The sequence below is a fragment of the Platalea leucorodia genome (genome assembly GCF_965183815.1).
Source record: "Platalea leucorodia genome assembly, chromosome: 3".
Classification (NCBI taxonomy): Eukaryota; Metazoa; Chordata; class Aves; order Pelecaniformes; family Threskiornithidae; genus Platalea; species Platalea leucorodia.
In genome coordinates, this window is record NC_138825.1 from 77,023,347 (window position 1) to 77,044,491 (window position 21,145).

At 35.8% G+C, this 21,145-nt stretch overlaps 1 protein-coding gene across 1 annotated transcript in view; it reads right to left on the bottom strand.

Moving 5' to 3' along the window:
- The window catches only part of FIG4 (FIG4 phosphoinositide 5-phosphatase), a 72,957-nt gene that overhangs the window by 13,262 nt on the left and 38,550 nt on the right, over positions 1 to 21,145 (bottom strand). The window contains exons 16-22 of the mRNA XM_082305561.1: positions 17,966 to 18,104; positions 15,223 to 15,281; positions 14,492 to 14,639; positions 13,517 to 13,600; positions 11,469 to 11,664; positions 7,744 to 7,826; positions 2,514 to 2,603 (exon numbers count right to left, since the gene is read on the bottom strand). Of these exons, the coding sequence (XP_082161687.1) occupies positions 2,514 to 2,603; positions 7,744 to 7,826; positions 11,469 to 11,664; positions 13,517 to 13,600; positions 14,492 to 14,639; positions 15,223 to 15,281; positions 17,966 to 18,104 (799 nt within the window). The remainder of the gene's footprint in view (positions 1 to 2,513; positions 2,604 to 7,743; positions 7,827 to 11,468; positions 11,665 to 13,516; positions 13,601 to 14,491; positions 14,640 to 15,222; positions 15,282 to 17,965; positions 18,105 to 21,145) is intronic.

Consider the following 21,145-nt stretch of genomic DNA (forward strand, 5'->3'; position numbering starts at 1 on the left):
CAACATGCCTTTAAAGAATGGCTACATTTATGACTTTTCTTGACAGAACAATCTGTCACCATCCAAACAGTATTTAAAAGTTGCAGAACAAAAGCTAAAGAAAATTTTTAAGCTGTATAAAGATATACTTTCAGGAAAAAAATATTACCAACTATAAGATACCATTTCCTCTCAGATCTGCACAGAAGAGCATGTTTGGTAGAACAGAGAAAGATGATCTATGTGACTTCAAGAGGAGGAGTGACAGGAGGCACAGATTTGTGTGCTCTATGACTTTTACACTTCTGCTATTCAGAAACACACCGAAATTACACTTGGGAAAGGAGAAAAACGAACATCTGACTACCCAAACCCCACCAGAATTATGTGTATAGACTCTCTTTAACGTCTTCATTTTACAGTAGCATAGCACAGGGAATAATTTACTCTACTTTAAGGGGGCAAGAAAGAAATTATTATCTCCTATGCTGTCAAACATGCTGGGAGATTTTGCAATACACAAAAGGAATCGCCTTCATTCATAGCAAAAATATTCCTATTATTATAAAAGAATTTCTTAATAACCATTTCCCTTCAAAACATTCAGGGTTGTTCCTTCATTTTTAAAAACAGTTTTACAGTTTGCCGACCTAACTTACTATTTTAATACCCATTAGATATATTTTATTATAAAACTACTATAAACTATAAAACTATAGGCACATTCACCTACAAAGTGTAAGCTTATTAATGATGAATCATGCACCGTGGCATCATCACTTTAAATGTATATAATACCAAATGACTAAGCACTGATATTAGGCAGCATTATCTCATACACAATATTAAATCTGTTTCATGTTATCGTGCTCCCTTGGCCCCACTGAGACACCCCCAAACTCTGTCCCTGCTTCGGTAAGTGTTACGTTCAAGGTTCCCTCACTTCATCAGCATAGAGGGAATGGACTAGACCCAGTGCAGGAAACAAAGCTGAGTGAGGCTTCTGTAAATCACTGGATTGCAGTGAAGGTCTGCAGTTCTATGGAGTGGCTGTGCTGTTGGGTAAGGGATCACGTACGCCAGAGACAAAAGTAAATAAAAACCTGCCTTGGTGAAACTTCAAGCTGGCTACAGTACAGGAAGATGTCAACTGGGAAGTTAGGAGTTGACCATCTAAACTCCAAGACTTGCTTCAGTAATAGTATATTTGGATAATATCATGACCCTTTTTTATACTAGTACTAAGAAAAGATTCAAATGGTCTGGCCTATAACTAGAGGCTATTCTTGTACAGCAATAATCAAGCCATAATCACAAACAGTTCAATTCCTTATTTCAGTATAAATTAAACATGGGCACCTATTGTAATTTTAATGTTGTTTTTCATAATAATGGAAAGTTAGTCTATTCCCAACAGAATACATAGAAGTTATTTCACATGGCAAATATCCCTGGAGAGCAGTCCTCTTACCATCCCACCACAATTGGCTTTGTTGAATATGGCTCACATACTAATCTTTTGGGATTAAAGTGTTCAAGTGTTTCATTGACAAAAGGCACTCGGAGCTTGATCTTGCCTTACAACCTACCATCAACTACTTACCTGTTTGGAACAAGATGCCAAATGTATCTATTGTAACAAATGAACTGTTTAAAAAAATTGCCTCATCAGCTCAACGTATCACTGACAAATGCATAGAACCAGTATTTAACAAAGAGAACACAACCAAAAAAACCCAAGGAGATACTTCTGAGGAAAACGTAGCAGACAAATTGATAAAATTACATCTATGCAAGATTCAAGATGCTCTTTTCTTCAGTTAAAACAATCTGCATACTGATTAAAGCTAGTACAGATTCTCTGACTTCAGCGACACAGATGGGCATTGAGTGCACAAAACAAAGCAGGAATCAATTCCCACTTTACCCTACTCTTTCCAGCACCTGGCCACTCACCAGAAAAATAAAAATATAAAAATATCCCATTTGACCTCTCAAGACTCTTCAAATGTCCACTAAAACAAGTACAGGGCACTCAGTGTTCTTAGAACAAATAAATTCAGATAACTGCACACTAAAGACTGAGTTGCAACTTGGAATGTTTTTTTAATGATGAATACGCAGGTCAACCAATCCCTTTTAAACTATCTCTTTCAAAAGCAATCACAGCAAGAACAAATTGCCTTTTAAACTCAGTAGCTTCAGCACTTTGTGTTGTGATAACTCATGACTGCTAAGGATTTTGAATACAAAAATCTTGGCACTACAAAAACTAAAAAACAGCAACAAACAACAACAACAACAAAACAACCAAAAAACAACCCACAAAACACAATGCACATTTTTTTAAGTTACAAGGGAGAAGTAGGAACTTAATTCTTCATGCTATGCATTGAATCCCCTTATGCAGTAAAAGCAACAGAAGTTAAGACTCTCAAACAATTTGACATCAAATTTACCTGATGATTTTTCAGGTCTAATGACAAAAGTAAAAAGAAATAGGCTGAAGGGAAAAAGAAAAAAAGAGTACTTACAAATTTATAACCCTATCCAAGTGGTGTTTTGAGCAAAATTGCTGGCTGGTCTTGTCTTGTTTATGCTGACTCTGTCCCAGCTGAACAAACCTGGGAAAAGCAGTAGATAGGAGAATAAATCAAAGCAAAAGCACTATTCCCCAAAATTCAGCAAATGAAAGAAAATGACACCAAAAAATGAGTCTTTAAGTCATGTTGTACAAGTAACTGATCATGAACTACCTCTCTGGTAAACAAGAGATTTTTAAAACTTTGCAGGGGCGCCTGTGAGAACTCAGCAGTTTCTTTTAGCTTGAAAAAGATTTGCCTATTAATTGGTGTCACCTCGTATGTCATGGGATAGAAACAGGTCTCTGCTTCTATGAAATAGGCAGCCCACTGCAGTCAACTTCCTATGTCTTTTCCAAAGCAATCAGTCAGATGCATAGCCTATTGGAAAAGTCAACAGAAGAGACAGAAAGTCTCTCAAGTTTCAGGTTTAAGTCAGTCCTCAGCCAAATTCAATCTAGTTTATTCAGCTGAAACACTGTCAGTCCAGCTCACTTATTTCCAAGCACAACCTTTTGGAAGAATTACCCATCTCCCAGTGTTTGCTGGAAGACACTGAAGATGCAAAATACTGTTATGTTTTTTTTTTCTTGGCAATGAATTGGAGCAAAATTTTAAAAAAATAGTTAATCACTAATCTTATTCACTCAGTCTAAGAGGAAAAGTCAGAGGCTTTCAAGTACATGTATATGTAGTTATCTCACACTTGAACTCAGTTTGTTCACTCTAACACATCTGTGCTACTGAAAACAGAAGTAAACGTTACTTGCGATGTTAACACTTTAATTTTCTGACGTGGTGGGTTTTTTTAATAGTTAGCTTCCATTTAGCTTAAAAATAGTCTTACTGCTCTATTTCAGAAATATTTACTACATTTTAACAGGGGACCATTAACTGTGCAAAAGCAATTCCACGGAAGAGTGTACAGAACACAAAGGAACAATACATTCCTAAACAATTTATTGTGACTGTTCTTTCTGCTCCATTCAGGTTCTATACTGTAGAAACAAAAGCCTCAGAAACATGCAACACCACTTTGGATGTTGAAGGAATAAATACTTATATTTCTAAATAAGAGAATTATAAGTGGAAATAAAGATAGTTAAGATCTTCTAGTGCAGGAGCTTGCTATTGAAACAAGCTTAAAAAACAAATAAAAGCAAAATAAAGATGTAAGTATTTTTAATCATTGCTTTAAATTATCCAATATTCTGAAACAAACAAGGCCTAAATAAACACAAGCAAGTTACCAGACATCAATAAGACACCACGCACAGTTGACCTGCAGTATACATCCTCAAATTATTTGAGGGACCTCCTGTCCCTTCCAACCTCAACCAATCTTTGGTTCTGTGATTTCTATTTTGATGAGAATTAACACAAATGATCTCAGCCAACAGTGAAAATCCTTCGGCTGGGGCTGCACGGCTAGAAGGCGCGTCCCCTGGGTGGTGGATAGGGGATCCCTCTCTGGAGGGTGCACCGGATAAAATTGAAGAAGGTGCCGCGAACCAACGCAGCCTAAGGGAAGGCCACCCTGACAGAAAAACCACTGGCCCTCCAAGGCATGGGGGTTGGGCAGGAGGCCAACTATCTCCTCCCGGGGAAAAAAAAAAAAAAAAAAAAAAAAAAAAAAAAAAAAGAGTTGTAGAAACAACAAGCATCAACTCGGAGATGGAGAAAATCAGTAATGAAGTGAGGAGGAGAAGATGGAACTGGATCGGTCATGTCTTGAGGAAAAAAACAACAGAAGACTGCGCTGTGGCCCTTGGGACTCCAGAGCACGCGGCTGCAGACCGATCGAAGTGGAAGAACGATGTTCACGCCTTGTGTGCCTCCTGGCACTGAGAGAATTCAGATCAGATCAGTGAAAATGGGCTGAACAAATTTGAATTACTTTTCATTTGCATATATACTTAATATAGATCAGCTGACAAACTAACTTAACCTGAAGTACTTTAAATCTGCGAGTCCCTGATGCTAATAAAGAAAAAAAATACGTAACATGTCCAACGATGTCAAGTAGAGTCAGCATCTTGTATCCCCATTTCCCTTATTACAATAATAGAAAAAGACTTGAGGTGAGAACTATAATCATACTGTGAAATAAATTGCTGCTATTCTCAAATGATGTACATTGTAACAAAGGATGTCAGTAAAATCTATACTTTCCAAGCAAATCAGCACATCAGACCATAAATAGCACTATGTCTTGTTAGCTAAAAGAGGTACAGAATTTGTAATTGTTATATGTTTAAAACCTGCATTGCTTGAGGGAAATGAAATAAATGCAAGCTTTTTTTTTTGTCTTGAAAAGGATACGAATAGGGAGCTTCAAAGCCCCCACGGAGTTTACAGTACTACCGTAACAATAGACTGAATGTTAGTCCAGCCTGAAAAATGATAAAATGGGAAGTAGCTGCAATTCTGGATGTTATCACAGAGCCGTTCATCCACAAAAAGTGACTTGCAGTAGACGCCAGCTCGCACTGGGCCATTTGCAGAACAATAACTATCCGGTATACTAAAAGGTAACTGTCAAATTGGCATCCATTTTCTAGTGGTTAAAATAAAGAACCAAACTTAGAGGTATAGGTGAATTTAAAAATTTCAGAGATAATGAGAAACATCCTCCTCAACCCTATTCAAGTGTACTATCTTCAAATTACTCAGCATGTAGGAAAGAGGTAGAAATGGGAATTTCAAAGAACTACAGAGTGCAAGAGAAGTAGCCACCCCTAAAGAAAAATTAACAGAAAAAGACTTTTATCATAGAATCATAGAACCATTAAGGTTCGAAAGGACCTCTGAGATCATTGAGTCCAGCCATTAAGCTATCACTGCCAGGTCCACCTCTAAACCATGTCCCTAAGCACCACATCCACACATTCTTTGAATACTTCCAGGGACTGTGATTGCACCATTTCCCTGGGCAGTCTGTTCCAATGCCCAACCACTCTCTCCATGAAGAAATTTTTCCTAATATCTAATCTAAATCTCCCCTGAAACAACTTGAGCCCATTTCCTCTTGTCCTTTTAAATAAAAAGAAAAAAAATGCTTTGAGAGGATTAATGAACTAAGTCAGGATTAATCATCACATATCACCATAGGAGAAGAAATAGTGAATTAAAACTTCCCTCACAAATTGAAAAGGTTTCAAATGTAACAAGGTAATCACTGCTATTACACATTAGAAAATAAAAACAAATGCACACAAGCCCATTCCAATGCATGCCTCAAGTATTCAATATACACACAGTGTTCTTCTGAGATGACATGTAGTTCTCTTACACCCCTTTTCTCAAACTCCATTGATTCTACATTCTAAGCAGGTGTTCGAAACACTGGTTTATTAAGCAAATGTAATTGATTTGCACTCCTGGTGTCTTGCATAAGCAATCACACTCTTAGCAACAGCATTATAAGCCTTTAGGAACTAAGGGGTTCTTCATTTTGGATCTAAATTTCTCCAACTGATCTCCAGTACTGAATGCCCATTATTCTGACGAGTTTTCAGAGAAAAAGATTGAAGTTCAAGAAAGAATCTCCTCCACCAGGGAACTGAATAACTAACTTTTTGTTTCAGTTCTAGTTCATTGATAGCTGAAATTATTCCAGTTCAGTTTTGGTTTGAGTTAAAAAAATTTTTAAAAGGTTCAAATTCCTGATTTAAGAAGAAAAAGAAGATTTGAACCAGTTTCTTTTTGGCTTCAGTGTTAGTCTGTGATATTGAGGAGAGAATTTGAGAACAATAGCGTAAGTCCATATTTTTTAACAATGGCAACATGTAGCTAGCGCCCTATATGGGATTATGGCAATTCAGAAACAAAATTCCTGATACAATGGGAGTCACTGCCTTTTGCTGGAGAAGCACACCATTAATTTGCTGATTGCTCCTGGGGAGCTGACAGTGCTTGGCTCCTGCAGGAGTGGTGCCAACTGTCTCGCGGAGGATAAAACTCCAAGCTACCCTTGAATAAAAGCAGGAGGTTTTGTGTAGTTGGAGCTGGGAGGTGATACTTTGATGCTTGTCCACCAACTCTTACTTCCAACTGCTCACAGCAAGCCAGCAGCTCCCCGCTCCTGAGGAGAGCCTGCAGGTGCTGTGCAGCATGCCGCCTCACATTGCAGCAGCTTACCTCAAAGTGCAGGAACTGAGTGGGAACTTGCTGGACCCCCTAAGGAGCTGTATTTTGTCTTGCACTATGCTGTATCTTACTCATTTCCTGTACGTTTGATTTGAATTCGCAAAACCATTTATTAAAAACATGTGGCAGTATGTTGTCGTTCAAAATGCAGTGTGTAAGAGCACATTATTACACGCACTATGCTTAGTGCTGTGCATATATAAACACACGCACATTAACCTACACCCCACATATATTTGCATGTTGTTATTACATCAAACTCCAATAATGGCAGGAGACAAACTGACTTCTCCCTCTCCTGAAACTTACAGTACAAATATCTGTCACTTAGATATCCATGCTTCTACAGTGTGAGTTATTCTGACCACTTTTCTCAACTTTTCTCCTCATAGTCTATATCAGATTTAGTAATGGTCAAGGTCTTGCTATAAAATCCAGAATTTTTTATTTCAAGCTCAAAAGGCCAGGATGTTTCAAGAAAAAAGCTGAATATTATTCAGAAAAGTAATTTTCCTCGAACATCAAAAATCACACAACTATTTAAATTTTAATAAAACGTAACAGTTAATACATATCTCTACAAATAAGACATTATGTTAAAAAAAAAGACTTAACTTCTGTTGTTTTGTATGTGTTTTTATAGAAGAGGCTATTTCACTTATACCTGATTTGAATTAGTGTAATTCAACATTTGAAAAATGCAAAAATCACACACTACATAGCTTAGAACCATGGAACCACTCCTAATATGGAATTTGCTTATTCATTTCTAGGACTATTATTAAGTGACAGGTATTTCTATTGAAGCATCTTTCATTCAAGTTCCAAATTTTGCATTCAGAGACATCTGCATAACTTCCACTGAAATCAGACATCTGAAAACAGTTTGATTTTAAAAACAGAATAGTATATATATCCAAATATCTCTAAAATTTATAATTTAAATAAGTTTAAGCAAAGGCAGCACTTTGACAAGCTGTATTTAACTAGCTCCAATTATCTTTTACTGATTACCACTGGAAATTTATCTCACCTAGTGTATATTGTGAGATCATCTTCTGAAGGAACATCTGAAAGATTGACTCCATACACATCTTTTGTTGATTGCACTACATTCTGAAACATAAGAAGAAAGATTCAGACTGAGGATACTGTAACAACACCCAAAGAGAAGTTTGCTTTCAAGCAAGGAATTCTTTCTAAACCTGAAAATAATTTCAAAAGTGCAGGCAAAACCAAACAAGTTTCTCATAAACATAGTAATCTTAGCTTGTGCATTTTTTTAAATAAAAATAATTCATTAAAAATATTATCCAAGACATTTGTTCAATAAGTAAAGGAAAGGATTCTTGAAAGATAACATCAGATAAAATAACATATTAGGAGAATAAATTATATTTATAGGACATATAATGATGTAGGTATTAAATTCTGTTCTGTGTTGAAACTGAATATAGAATAAATCACATTCGTTCAGAACATGCTCCCACATTTGCTTTCACGTATTCTGCTGTCAATTCTGAAATAATTACAAACTCCAGGTTGAACAACACTATTTTTATTTTATAAATTACACAATCATGTCAGACAACTATAACAAGGATCCAATGCACATGCAATACTTCACTATGTCTAATGATTCAGTGTTAAATGCAGGGGATTTACTGACAAGACGTGTGACTGCAAGTCAGTCAAATATAAAAATAGTTTTCTTTTAGTTCAAAAAGATCCAAAGTCAAAGAACTTCAGAAAGACACGTCCTGACCGGAAGTATAAAAGCATTTTATTATTAACTTGTGTGAGATGTGAATAGAAAGGAACTAGCTGTTTAGTCCTGTGTCCTGTCGCTCCCCCCCACCCCGTAACAATACAATTTTTCTCTACAGTTGCTGATGTAAAAAATACCAAAATTCAAATCCCTGACCAAACATCCAATCATTCTGGACTAACCATATTTACTCAAGAATGCACCTAAAAATATAAGCTTACAAATATCAACTCTCTTACACACAAAAATACCCACACTACTGTTTTTCACCCAAACTTCTAGTATTTTTGAACAATACTATATACAATCCATTTTCAGAATTGAGAAAACAGTAAAGTGCAGACTGACACTGGTTAGAGTGCTAGTAAGCTGTCAATTTAGCTAACAGAGACATAAAATGGAATATTTGTAAGCTCAGGCTTTTAAGTGCATTCTTCATTAAAGTTTCTTTCTTAAGTTAAGCTTAACTTGAGAAATAAAAATGTATCTGAAACATTTCTATGGTTTACCAGTTCTAGAAAATAGATGCTCACTAAATCAACTAGATAGATTATCAGCTTTTCCAGTCATAGTTGTTTTGTTTCTTGTTCCATTACTCAGTTGAACCATCAAGTTTTGAAACCCTCCATGACAGATCTTTTTAAAATTTTTAACTACATGTGTAGACACAACAAATAATTGCCATTGCCAGAAAAATAATTCCAAAATATTTCTTGAAAAGTCTATATTTGACGCTCTGCTTAGTCTGGTAATGGATAAACACCACTTCACAAGCTAAATGAAGATCAGCTGGTGAACACGTCAAAATCTAATGTCTAACACTGTCTTTAAGATTACTAATTTTTATGTTTGGTTTCTGAACAGAATATCTCCATAAACATTGTGCCCTCAAAAATAATGTATCTAAGAGAAGCTTTGTACTTTTGAAGAGAATAAACAAATTTACAATGGCAGGCAGACATTAATGATAACCCAAGTTAATTACTAACGTAGCAATTCAGCATAACTGAATAGGTAATCCTTTTCAGCACTGCAACTTGAATAAGCAATAACACAAATTAACAACACAAATTATGACTGAAATTTAATGCATTAAAAGGTGCTAATAAAATGGAAAATATTTCTTCATGTGCATTACTGAAAGAATCAGAATAGCTCACCCAACTGTAAGCCATTAAAATTCAATACTATCTTAAATCATATTTTGTGTTCACATGCATCTTTCATTTAAGCATCTTAAAAATCGAAAAAAAGATATCTTAGGTCTGAATGTTGAAGTGTGTTCAATACACAGATGGAAAAACTGACATGAGGTAACTTGTGCAATGGTACAAATCAAGAATAAAATTTCAGGTTGGATTTCTGTTGTTAAAAAAAAAAATCTAGAAACAATCCAACTTGCTGGAAAACAGGTGCTCTATTATTCAGAGATAATGGAAAATTTTCAGATAAAATATCTTGCATAAACAGAAATAAATGCACTTGTATTGGCATAACAGTTAATCCAAATTGTCCAAAATTAATACCACATGAATTCGTAGTTATTTTATTGCAAATGCCTCATTAAGGTTAAGAAAAAGACAGTGTTGTACAGAAGGCTGAAAATCCACTATCTGAGAACACGCAATCCTAGGCTAAAGACTGAATGGAATGAAAATTTGAATTGTAGCAGAAAAAAAGGCAGTTTTATTCTCTGTTGCCTATCAGGCACTACTGACTCATTTTATATTAAGGTCATAAATACTGAAGTTTCTTCAAAAGTGATAATATGTACAAGCACAACACTACAAAAATTTAAATTAGCTGTGATTTAAAAAAAAAAGAAAAAAAACACCAAAAACCCACCCCCTCCAAAACCCGCCAAAACAAGACAAGTATTTTTCAAATTCGTATAGTCTCCATTAGCATATCCTTTTGCTAAGAAATTATTAGTGGTACCCAAAATGGATATCTACAAGAAAGAATTTGAAGAAATGTTACATGACTTAATAAAATAGACATTTCCATAATACTTCATAAAAATTAATTTTTTCATTAAATTAGCACTCGAGGGATTCCAACAGAATTGGAGTTATGCTAGCAAAAAAAGATTAATAGCCCACAAATAAGAATACACATTCTTTTCATATGACTGTGCCTACACAATTTCACTATTATCCTGCCATTATCTTCAACCTTAGTAGTAGTAATAGCATAGGACCAATGTGACAACATTATCATGCACATTTTTGGAGTTAGTTTAAATTTTTTTTTTTTTTTTTTTTTAAATGTCAGACCATATAATTATGAAACAGCAATTTAAAAATCTTCACTTAAATCAGGTTGAAATTTAGATAGATTGAACATTAATTTACACTTATATCCACCTGAGCAAGTGGCATCATTCAAAAGGAATAGATTTGTAACTGAAAGAGGTGGTGCTCAGGACCTCAGATCCATACTACATGTCCTTTCAGGGTGTTTGCTCCAGATTAGCTCCCATGGACTAAATATTGATTAGGCAGGTAGATCAGGTACATTCCTGGAGAAGCATCTCCCAGTTTAGTTTCATCCAAAAAGGAATCCCATCTGCATGCTCCAAGACCACCTTGTGATGTGAGCCAGAACATGGTAAGGGACAATGATCAGAAGTGCACTACTGCTTTGAATTAACACACTAACACAGATATATTTTATGCTTTATGTAATGGACTACACCTGCCCTGAGTACCTTTCAAATGCCATAGGTTTCTAACAATAATTTTCATTTTTTGAAAAATGTCATTTTCCGCTGTGTTTCACTATTACACAACAAGAATAACAGCAAAGTTTTATAAGCAGTTGTGCTAATATCTACACAAAGAAATTACACTGGAGACCTTTTTCACTTAGTTTCTCAGTGCTTTACTTCTGACTGTTCTATAACATTTACTGGTTGGTTTTTTTTTTTTGAGGAAACGTGAATTTTAAGTCCATGATTAACCTTCTTACCTGCCACAGTAATTTCTTACCTCTGTGATTTTTGTATTATCTCCTGTATCAGTCACCTTTACTGGAGTTGAACGTTGAGAAACAGCACCTTCATCTTCTTTGTCTGTCCCAGAATCATCTTCAGAACTACTTGACACTGCTTCCTCACTTGGGGGTGGAGGAGCACTAGCAGCTGTTTTGCGCTGCAACACGGTTTCTTCTCTATTACTTTTGTTCCTATTACGAAGGGCAGTGTGTATTTATGAAACCAGTGAGATATTAACAAGTATTTGAAATTCCTAATTTTGCTTACAATCTTACTGGGGGAAATGAGTTCTATCTGCTGGAGCACCTTGTTGCTCATCTTTTGAATCCCCCAATCAGTTTACTTTTCTTCAATCTCTTCTAATTCCAGAGCATTTAAAGAGAGCTCAAAGGATTATGTCAGCTTTTCTCCACCAATTCTCTGATTCTTTATTTAAATCCCTCCCCCAGACTGAATGAATAAAAAGGAATAAAAATTCATTGTGACTTAACATCTTTGGTCTTGATCTGGGAAAAAGTTTCATTCTCTGATTAACAACATTATCCGCTCCACTAGCTTTCTTAATCTTGGGCCCAAAAATCTTAATCATAATGTCATTTTTTTCCCCGTCCTTTTCCATATCTCTCCCCTCAATTTAGTTCTTTAATCAGCAACATTTCTTTATGTGGCATGTATTTCTCACTCTAGAAATTCTAATCAATATAAAGAGGTGCCTTATTTGTAAGAATTCTTCAAGATACAGCATCTATGTTTTAGTAGGCTAACACGGGGTTTAACTGTACATCCTCTGAAAGGCATACATTACTTTACACATCAGAAATTGTACCACCTTTACATCCTCTACATCCTTTCCTACTGGCCATAGAAGGGTATGATGGTTGCACTTTCCTCTCAGACACTGTCACAATCTTTCAGGGACTCTGGAGAAAGAGGGACTGGAAGACAGGTAATGAATATGTTTATAGACCAATCAGTTCTGGAAACAGGGAAGCAACATCTCCTCCTTGCTGAGGTGACTGGCCATATATACACTGACATTGTGCATCAAGGCCCTTAAAGGAAGACAGCTGCATGCTAAGAAGCTTTCACAACAGCACACAGTTTGGTGCAAATGCTATTTTGAGTTGCAGCTCTGGTGTTCTCATCAGCAAAGGCATGGAGGTCACCAGTACCTATCTGAAATCTAGTTCTACTAGTGATAAGCATAGTCTCCTCTCAACATTTACTGACAGTGAGTCCCTTAGAGTGAAGGCACAATTGATGTTATTTATGAGACAGTCAAATTTTGTAGCTTTTAATAGAATGGCAAGTTTTCAGGAGAACTTACAATGTTGTGACAGCACAGGTTTAGTCATTACTGACAAAAGGCTTCCTTAATATGAGGTATCAAAGAGAGAATGAATTGGTTCAGGAATAGTCCCCATAGCCCCTGAGTGATACAGCAGATCAAACACAACAATGGAATAAATAAAGTAACAAAGGAAGTCCAGGATGCAAAAGCAGCTAAATGCAACATTCATTTGTCCCAATAACTGTTGCTGAATTGTTTTATATAATTTTATTTATAAGTATTTTAATAGCTTTTTTTATCAAAAACTATGCTGAAATTGGCATTTATTGCTATTTCAGGATGTGTTCTATTTAGTTAAAATTTATTAATTTTTTTAAAAGATAACAATAATATATGCTTTCCTGTCATCTCCAATAGACAATACAGTTGACACTAGTATGAAGAGATGATAAAATTTTAACAACTTCTGTATCTTTATTTTAGATAAATTTTTTCATGGGTTTCACTTAGAGGAGTACAAGAAAACAGCAAAGATTAAACAAGTCTGAATAAAGAATTCCCAGTGTCAAATAAAAACCTCAAATTAGATATGATTTTCAAAGGGTACAATTCTACAGTATAACACCAATGATTTTTTTTTATTTCCCATGTAACAGAGAATACGCTACACAGACACATACATAGAGTTTATATACTTGCATTACAATTTCACTACTATTAAACCAGAACAAAATTTCATATTTCAGACTTACCCCAACACTGATTTTCCAGTTTCATCAGGTTTACGAACAGTAAATGGACTTGGATCAATCCCCACATTCTTAGGCATAAAATCTCTGGCAAAATAGAAAGGAAAAACTGTTCATGAGCGAAGTTCAACACATAAAATTTTTAAATTTTCTGGAAGAACCACCTCTAACATCTATCTTTGAATTAAAAATCATTATAAAAAGAAATATCAAGTTCTAACCTCATCATTACAAGTTAAAGTCATGTAAATATAAACCCCCTAGGTATTTAAAAAGCTTTCAATTGCATTATTTAGTCCCATAAAACAGATGCAAACATTGCTCTAGCCTCCTTGGCAAGTCGTAATGTGCTCCATTCCTGTGCTGAAGAAGCCCTGTAACTCTGCTACATTGTTTTCAAAATGCTGCCAACACTCAAATTGGGTCAAAAAACTATATGAAACATAATCTGCCTGGAAGTCTTTAGCTAAGGCGTGATTAAGATTATGCTTAGAAGATCAAGCTTATTGCTCCCAACAAAAAAACAAAACAAAACAGAAACCAATCAAACAAAAAACAAACCCAAAAACTATCTGGCCAGCTGTGAGAACCTGATGAACTGAAGAAAACAACTGTAAAATGAGAGCAGAACAATTAGAAAACAATTGCTTTGAAGGTAGCCTCTGTGATCTCACTCCGCAGAGAAAAAGCTCATTTCTCAGCCTTTAAGTGCCCAAACATTTGGCACCCCATAATGGAAAATAATTGGAAATTTAAGTGCTATCTTAACAGAATTATTTTAGTGTAGCATTTCCATTTCAGTATTGTGATTTAGTTTCTAGACGTTTGCTAAATTTGAAGCTTAAAAAAAAAAAAAACACACACCCCAGAAAACCTATCATGTTACACAGATTTAACCAAATAAATCAAATGTACATTTAATTCACACTAAATCAACTTCCAGTTAAGGATTTATAGTCACAAAACATCCCAATATACCGTATAGAATTGGTCATTGCCAAGCAGAAGGTCTCATCAAAACTGCTCAACTCATATGGCCGAAAAAACTCATTGTGGATATCAATTTCCTCTTCGTACTTGTGGAATTTCTTCACTGTCAACTTGCGTCTGTTTTCAGCACATGTCACTGGGATAAAGAAAAAAATAATCTTCTTACTAACACTTACTGACTCTGCAAAAATCAAAAGAAACAGTAGCCTGCTTACCTAGCCACCCTACCAGGCATTTTTCTACAGCCATATCCCCTCTAAGACAAGAAAATATGATATGAAGAAGATGCACAGCACATTTTTAATAAATATGCATTATCAACCACTATAATTTGATTTCCCTTCATGATGACAATTCCTAATAAAACATGCTCCACGGTATCCCAGAGAAGTAAGACACACTAGCTATACCCTGTCATCTGCCACAGGAATGTAACCACCAGCACAGACTATAAATATACGTTAATAAGCAAGGAAAAAAGAAAAAAAAAATTAAGCATGCCCTGGCACATAAACATATGAAGGTCAAGTTTTAGCCAATTAGATATCTCTTGCATCCTGCAGTTGAAAAATCATAGCTCATTGTAACCTAAAAGTATTTAGCAATCATTATGGAAACTTGTTTTTGAGATTTGGGATCTAAACCAGTTAAAAACCATTTGTGACTAAAACTTCTTTTTCAAGATACTCTGTAAGGCAAGGAGCAAATATAGTTCCTACCTTCATCGAAAGGAAGCGGTAAATGCTTCAGCACACCTGTGGTCCACCAGTAAGTATAGCTGTACAGGAAAAACAGAAACACAATTGATACAGAAGATTTGATCTTGTACCCAGTCTAAATGTTTGCACATAAGTTACCCAACCATACGGTGTCACTTTAATAAACTTTTCTTTATAATTCAAGTGTGGAAGAAAGTAAAGAATTATCCTTGGATAGAGGATTTCAACAGGCCCCTATCCTACTCCTTTGCTCTCAGGCCATGAAATGTAAACACCTGAAGCTCAATACAGGTATGGAGGGAGCAGTGGTTTTGCTCCATTAAACAAAATACATTTCAGGTGCCTACCTCCACAGTACTGAAAAAATAAGGTCTTAGTACATATAGAAGGTATTTATGCATTTCTGCCAAAGCAGTTGACTTCTACACATAGAAATACATTTTGATGTGACAGCTGTCTTAAGTCTGAAAACTGTATGTTGGCATAGCTAACAGCAAAAACCAGGCCCTGCTGGAAGCTTAGTCAGGATTTCTGAAAAACAACAAAGGAAGTCAAGCAACATTAACAAAATAAAGCATGTTTTATCTTTCATTCATGTTTATGTATTTTTATTTTCTCTTCCCAAATATACTTTAATTTCTTCTCTGAACTATTCTGATAGTTTCTTCTATTTCATTACTTGGGACGAAAAGACATTAATCTTCATTGATTTTTACTTCAAATGTGTGTGTATTCACAATCCCGTAAGGGCTGTAATCAGAGTATTAATGCAGTTATCTCCTACTCATGTCAATGTAGCCATCTGGAGCAGAAACAATGGGTGTATTCCCATGCTCAGAGACAGACTTGCTAGTGGGGCGTAGCAAATGGTGCAGAACAGGCAGGGCAACAGACTTCAATTCCAAGAACTGTGTGTGTCCTAGACAGAAAGGAATGAGTTATGCCTGACAGCCCTGTCTCTTCTTGAAGTACTGTATCAGGCCATGCTAGCAAGCCATTTTCTCCAGTGTGTTCAGAAACTACGCAGACATACCCAGTTTTGCTGCTTGCATGAATGATAAGTAACGTGGCAACAGAAAGTCTCCTCCATATTTGCTATCCTTTCACGTGAATCATAAATTATATAAAAGTAATATATGAAACTCATTATGGAATCTCTTCTTTCTAATGGAGAGGCAAATACAATATGGGAAAAGCACAGATAGTCAAAAGAAGTTTCAATGACAGGAAACATCATCTTCCTTTTCTTCCTATGTCCTTGATTTCATTATGAGTTTTCATTATTTCCTTTGCTGCTGTGCCCAAGGAATCCAAAAGAGGCACTGCACAGAGAGGCAGGAAGAAGTTATATGAAGAACTTGTCCAATAGTTTTGTAGAAACAAACAATTATTTGGAAGAGCTTTTAACTACTTATTACATGGAAACGTCATTTTGTTCACATGAGAAAACATCTTGGTTCTATATAATAAGTACTCAGAAGAAATTCTGGCCAGAATGAAAGGTAAAACTAATTAACAAGTAACTGAAGAATACCAACAATTTTTTTTTAACTGTTCCACCTCATTTGAGAACAGTATCTGTGACAAATGAGAAACAGCTGTTTAACAGAGTAACAGATGAAAGGGAGACTAGGACATTTGTATATTTGCGATATATCAGCTGAATTCATTTTTGACATACAACAATTTTTGGAACCAGTAGGCAATAAAATTAATGTTGCACGTTTCATGTGTGCCTGAAATAGCACTTGGTTGTATGGCTGATATGAGCTAGCATCAAGAGAAGCTTCAGGAGACAATACAAAAGGACTGAAATTTAGAAACAGTCATATCACATGCCAGCTGCCATGAGGGGTTAACGGAATAAGCAGCCGACAGGGATGGAACACACTGTTTAAACACTTGCAATTTTCCCCAGACAAAGATCTAAATGCAGATATTTGGATCTACCATTTGTGATACAGAGCTTTAAGACTCACAGAACAAACAAAGATAAAAAGAGCTAAATTCCTAAAAGAGATGATTTAGTTAACAGGTCTATTACTGTCCTTATTATCAAAATACTTCTTTTTTTTTTTTTTTTTGCACACACTATTTAAAACCCCTAACAAAATCATTCCACATTGTGAAGCACTCTAAAATTACTTTAAAATTTTTACGTTTTAACTCTATTACTTCTGTGTATTACCGTGCAATTACAATGGAATGCAAATGAAGAAAAATAGTCTTCAAAACAGGCTAGACATGGCTGAAAGGAAGGCAGAAAATCATGGGCTTCTTGGTATGCACAGCTGCAGACTAAGTGCATTACACACACACAAAAAAACCCAAAACAAACAAACAAAAAAACCAAACGTTATCCTCATCACCTAATCTCAAATACAAGAACGACTTAATAAATCTGACTATCAAAAATACACCTGTATATTGCTTAATGAGACAGTAGCAACTGTACTTCAGTAAAATGGTGAAGCATTTCACTCTGCAGGACAGAATTTCAATAGAAATGAAACTTCTTTTTTCAGTACAACAGGAAAATAACATACTAAAGCAAATCCTTCAAAACACCAACATCCAACATTTTTGGTAATCTCTTGAAGGTTATTGTTTTTTAAGTTTTCATAAAAACTTAAAAAACAGTAAGCAAGTTTTTGACAGGCTGACCAAATTATTTCATTAACAATGCGTACTTTTTAAAATTTATTAGAGCAATACCAAACAAAAAAGCAGAACAGCAAAATACCTTCGCCTGGTCTGTGACAGACTGAGGGTGTTCTTGTGATGCAAATAAAAATCAGTGGGAAGTTCCCAGAGATGAGGTTTTCCTTCTGTAGGCTTGAATACTCCCAGAAAGAGATTGATAGAATCTTGCCTGTCTGCATCTGTTAGACAAGAGGTACACTTAATGCCAGGAACATTGTAAAGCTCAAGTCCATTCAGACATTTGCTTGTTTGTTATGTTTGTTCCTCACAGACAGAGTGTGTATGTCCTATGACTTCTACAGGGACCTCTGGGCTTCAACCACCGTAACGAAACTTCATTTAGACCTGACCTGACCTGCCACACTGCAGTGCACTACCTCTTTCCTTGGTTTCTCTCACAGGAGCGAAGGCAGAAGCTCTGCTTAGAGGCTTTGCAGAAGGAAGACCTCACACTGCAGCTCTGTCTCTCACCTCTGCATCTATGTGTACGCATGAAGCATGTGCATGTATTTGTGCACGTTTCAGGGAATCTGAACTGCAGTCTAAATAACAGAAGAATGATTTAATGAAACTAAATAGTATCCATACAATACACAAGTTTCCCACACAACACACATGAATTCTTTGGGTTTTTCTAACCAAAACATAGTCAGTAAAATGATTAAACTTCACAAACACCTTTTAATAATTTGGACTTTTTTTTCCTGTTGGTTTAAATCATCAATTTCTCTTGCCATATTCAAAGCTTCACCAAACTAAATAAGGCAAGTGCTAAAATCCAGTAGTTACATACCACTACAGACGAACCATGACAAGAAACATTGCTGTTTGCTTACATCTTTAAAATCTCTCTTGCTGCCTAGCTGCAGATAGGATGAGTTACAACAGATATGAGGAAAACCTGGAGTCAGAGAAGGGCTTGGGGATGGTGAATTGTGATAAAGACAGCTTTGCGAGCAGAGTCGTAGGGGCGGAGGAAGGCTTACATGTAAAGGATCTTCAGATATAGGGGAATATGTGGAGAACTGAGCTCTATTTGTGCCCTGAGCAACTAGCATGTGGAAAGCTCTCATCTCCACTCGTTTGCACTTCAGCAATCAGCAGACAAGGAATAGTTCAGACTAGTTCAACAGATAGTGTTACTCCTTCAGTTGTCTCCACATTTCAAAAAGAGTATTACGAGAGTTGAGTGTCCCTTTAGAAACACACTGCCTCAAAAAGACAAACTGAAGTCTCAGTATACCAGAAAGCAGGTAAAAAAATAGGCAGAATCCACAAAGCGGTGGTATGACAGCAAAGAAAGTTGGTACCTGGCCACCACCAAAGTTTCAGTCAATATCTCCTTCTCCCCAGAATTCGAACGTCTCTTTCCTCTGTGCTACATATAATATTTTTTTATAGGGAATTAAGACACACAAGCAGCTAACAAATGAAGTGCTATGTAGAAATTTGGTGACAACAGGATTATAGAAATCTAGGGTACTTTACACAAGTCTGCGCATGTGGAGGTCAATATTTGGAAGTGGGATCTTCTGTATTAAACATCACATGGTGTAACAGGGCAAGGCACCAGGAAAAGGGAAAACCTGTTGATGTTGCTTGGCTCCCCTTCCCTACTTAGAGGGCCTTTCATCTGGAATCCAGCTTTTTTCTTCCTTTTATATGCACTCATACTACCTCCAGATACTTTTACTGTCCCTTCAGAGCACTCTTCCAAAAAGATACTCATTTTACCTTCTTTCTTGCTTCTCAACTTCCTAATTTTCTTAAGAGGATCAACTTATAAACATTAACTCTTCTACACGGTAATACTCAAAGTATATGTAGGTCCTTACAGTTTGCAGGCCATATTGTTTCTGCAACATAGTGTCACAGTTTAACCAAGACATAAGAAGAGAATGAGGAAGGCCAGGAACAGTGCAAGAAAGCTAAGAAAGGAAAAGTCACAAGCAATAACATGTATTCTTTCTTCCGGATAAGTTAGTTAGTTAGTGGTTTAAAAGGTTTTTTTACTAGCACATTTTTAAGACTATTTGAGAAAACAGGAACTGAAGGGGCCATTTAATTGAATTAGCTTAAAATAATCTACTGCTGTCAGTCCGAGTTTGCAACTGCACGACATGACAAATTACTAAATCATGAGAGATTCCACACAATGGGGACTATAACGTCCCATGACTAAAAGATTATAGTAATTAAGTTTACTTTCATGCAACACTAAAAGGTAGTTTACTGTATTCACTCCTGTTGGTGGATAAATAGATTATTCCAGATTCCAGAAGCTTATTAGGCATGTTGCAACTCTAGCACTGAAGTCTGCACCATCACGTTACTTTCTAAAAGGCATAAAAGTCAGAAGAATATTATTTGGAATACTATTTCCTAATTTCTCTGACAATCACAAATGAAAGAAAAATGTTAGAATTCGACTAATCAGAATGCCTGCCAGAGAGGGTGTTGAAGGAATACCTAATTCTTAGCTGGATGACGTTCTTTTTTCTGGTACAACTTATTTTCTTATAACCAGGGTACTTCAAACAGTTGACTTCCCAAACTACACTGCACCCTCTACTTTTTTCAAATGCTAGAATTGAAAACATACATGAAAAAAAGTCAGAATTTTTGCCTAAACATGTAAGATTTTTCCAAGTTACTGTGAAATTAATTGTCCCATATTTTTAGGAGGAACTCTTGGTTTTCTTCTAAGCTTCAGTCACTAACTTGATCCCAAGAACATTTTAATTCTTCACTCTTCTGTTACATAGGTATCATATTACAAATTTATAGGTACAGAAAATCTATAGAAAAGCTAAGCCACATATCATGAACTAGGGTGAAACCATGTTCAAAGTTATCTTTCTTACAAGTCCAAGTCTTATCTACTGGATCAGTATTTCCAGGCACGTCACTTAACTGACACATGTCTTACTTCTTCTCATCTGTACAACTTAATTAGTAGTGATTATCCTAAGAGCTTTGAGGTCAACAGATGAAACCATTTTCTTAAAAGTGTAAATTGCTTTAGAATCATGTATTTATTATGATAGACAAACAGAACAAGTGTAGCTAACTGATTTATTTAGGAGGCAGTAAAGACTAACATCTGTTTGTGTACCCAGCTACAAGTTCGCCCAGGTGACAAGATGGACTTTTTTCATTCTGTATTCTTTCTTCTTTTTCCAACATCTTTTTCAGAACAAATTATTTTATTACTAAAACA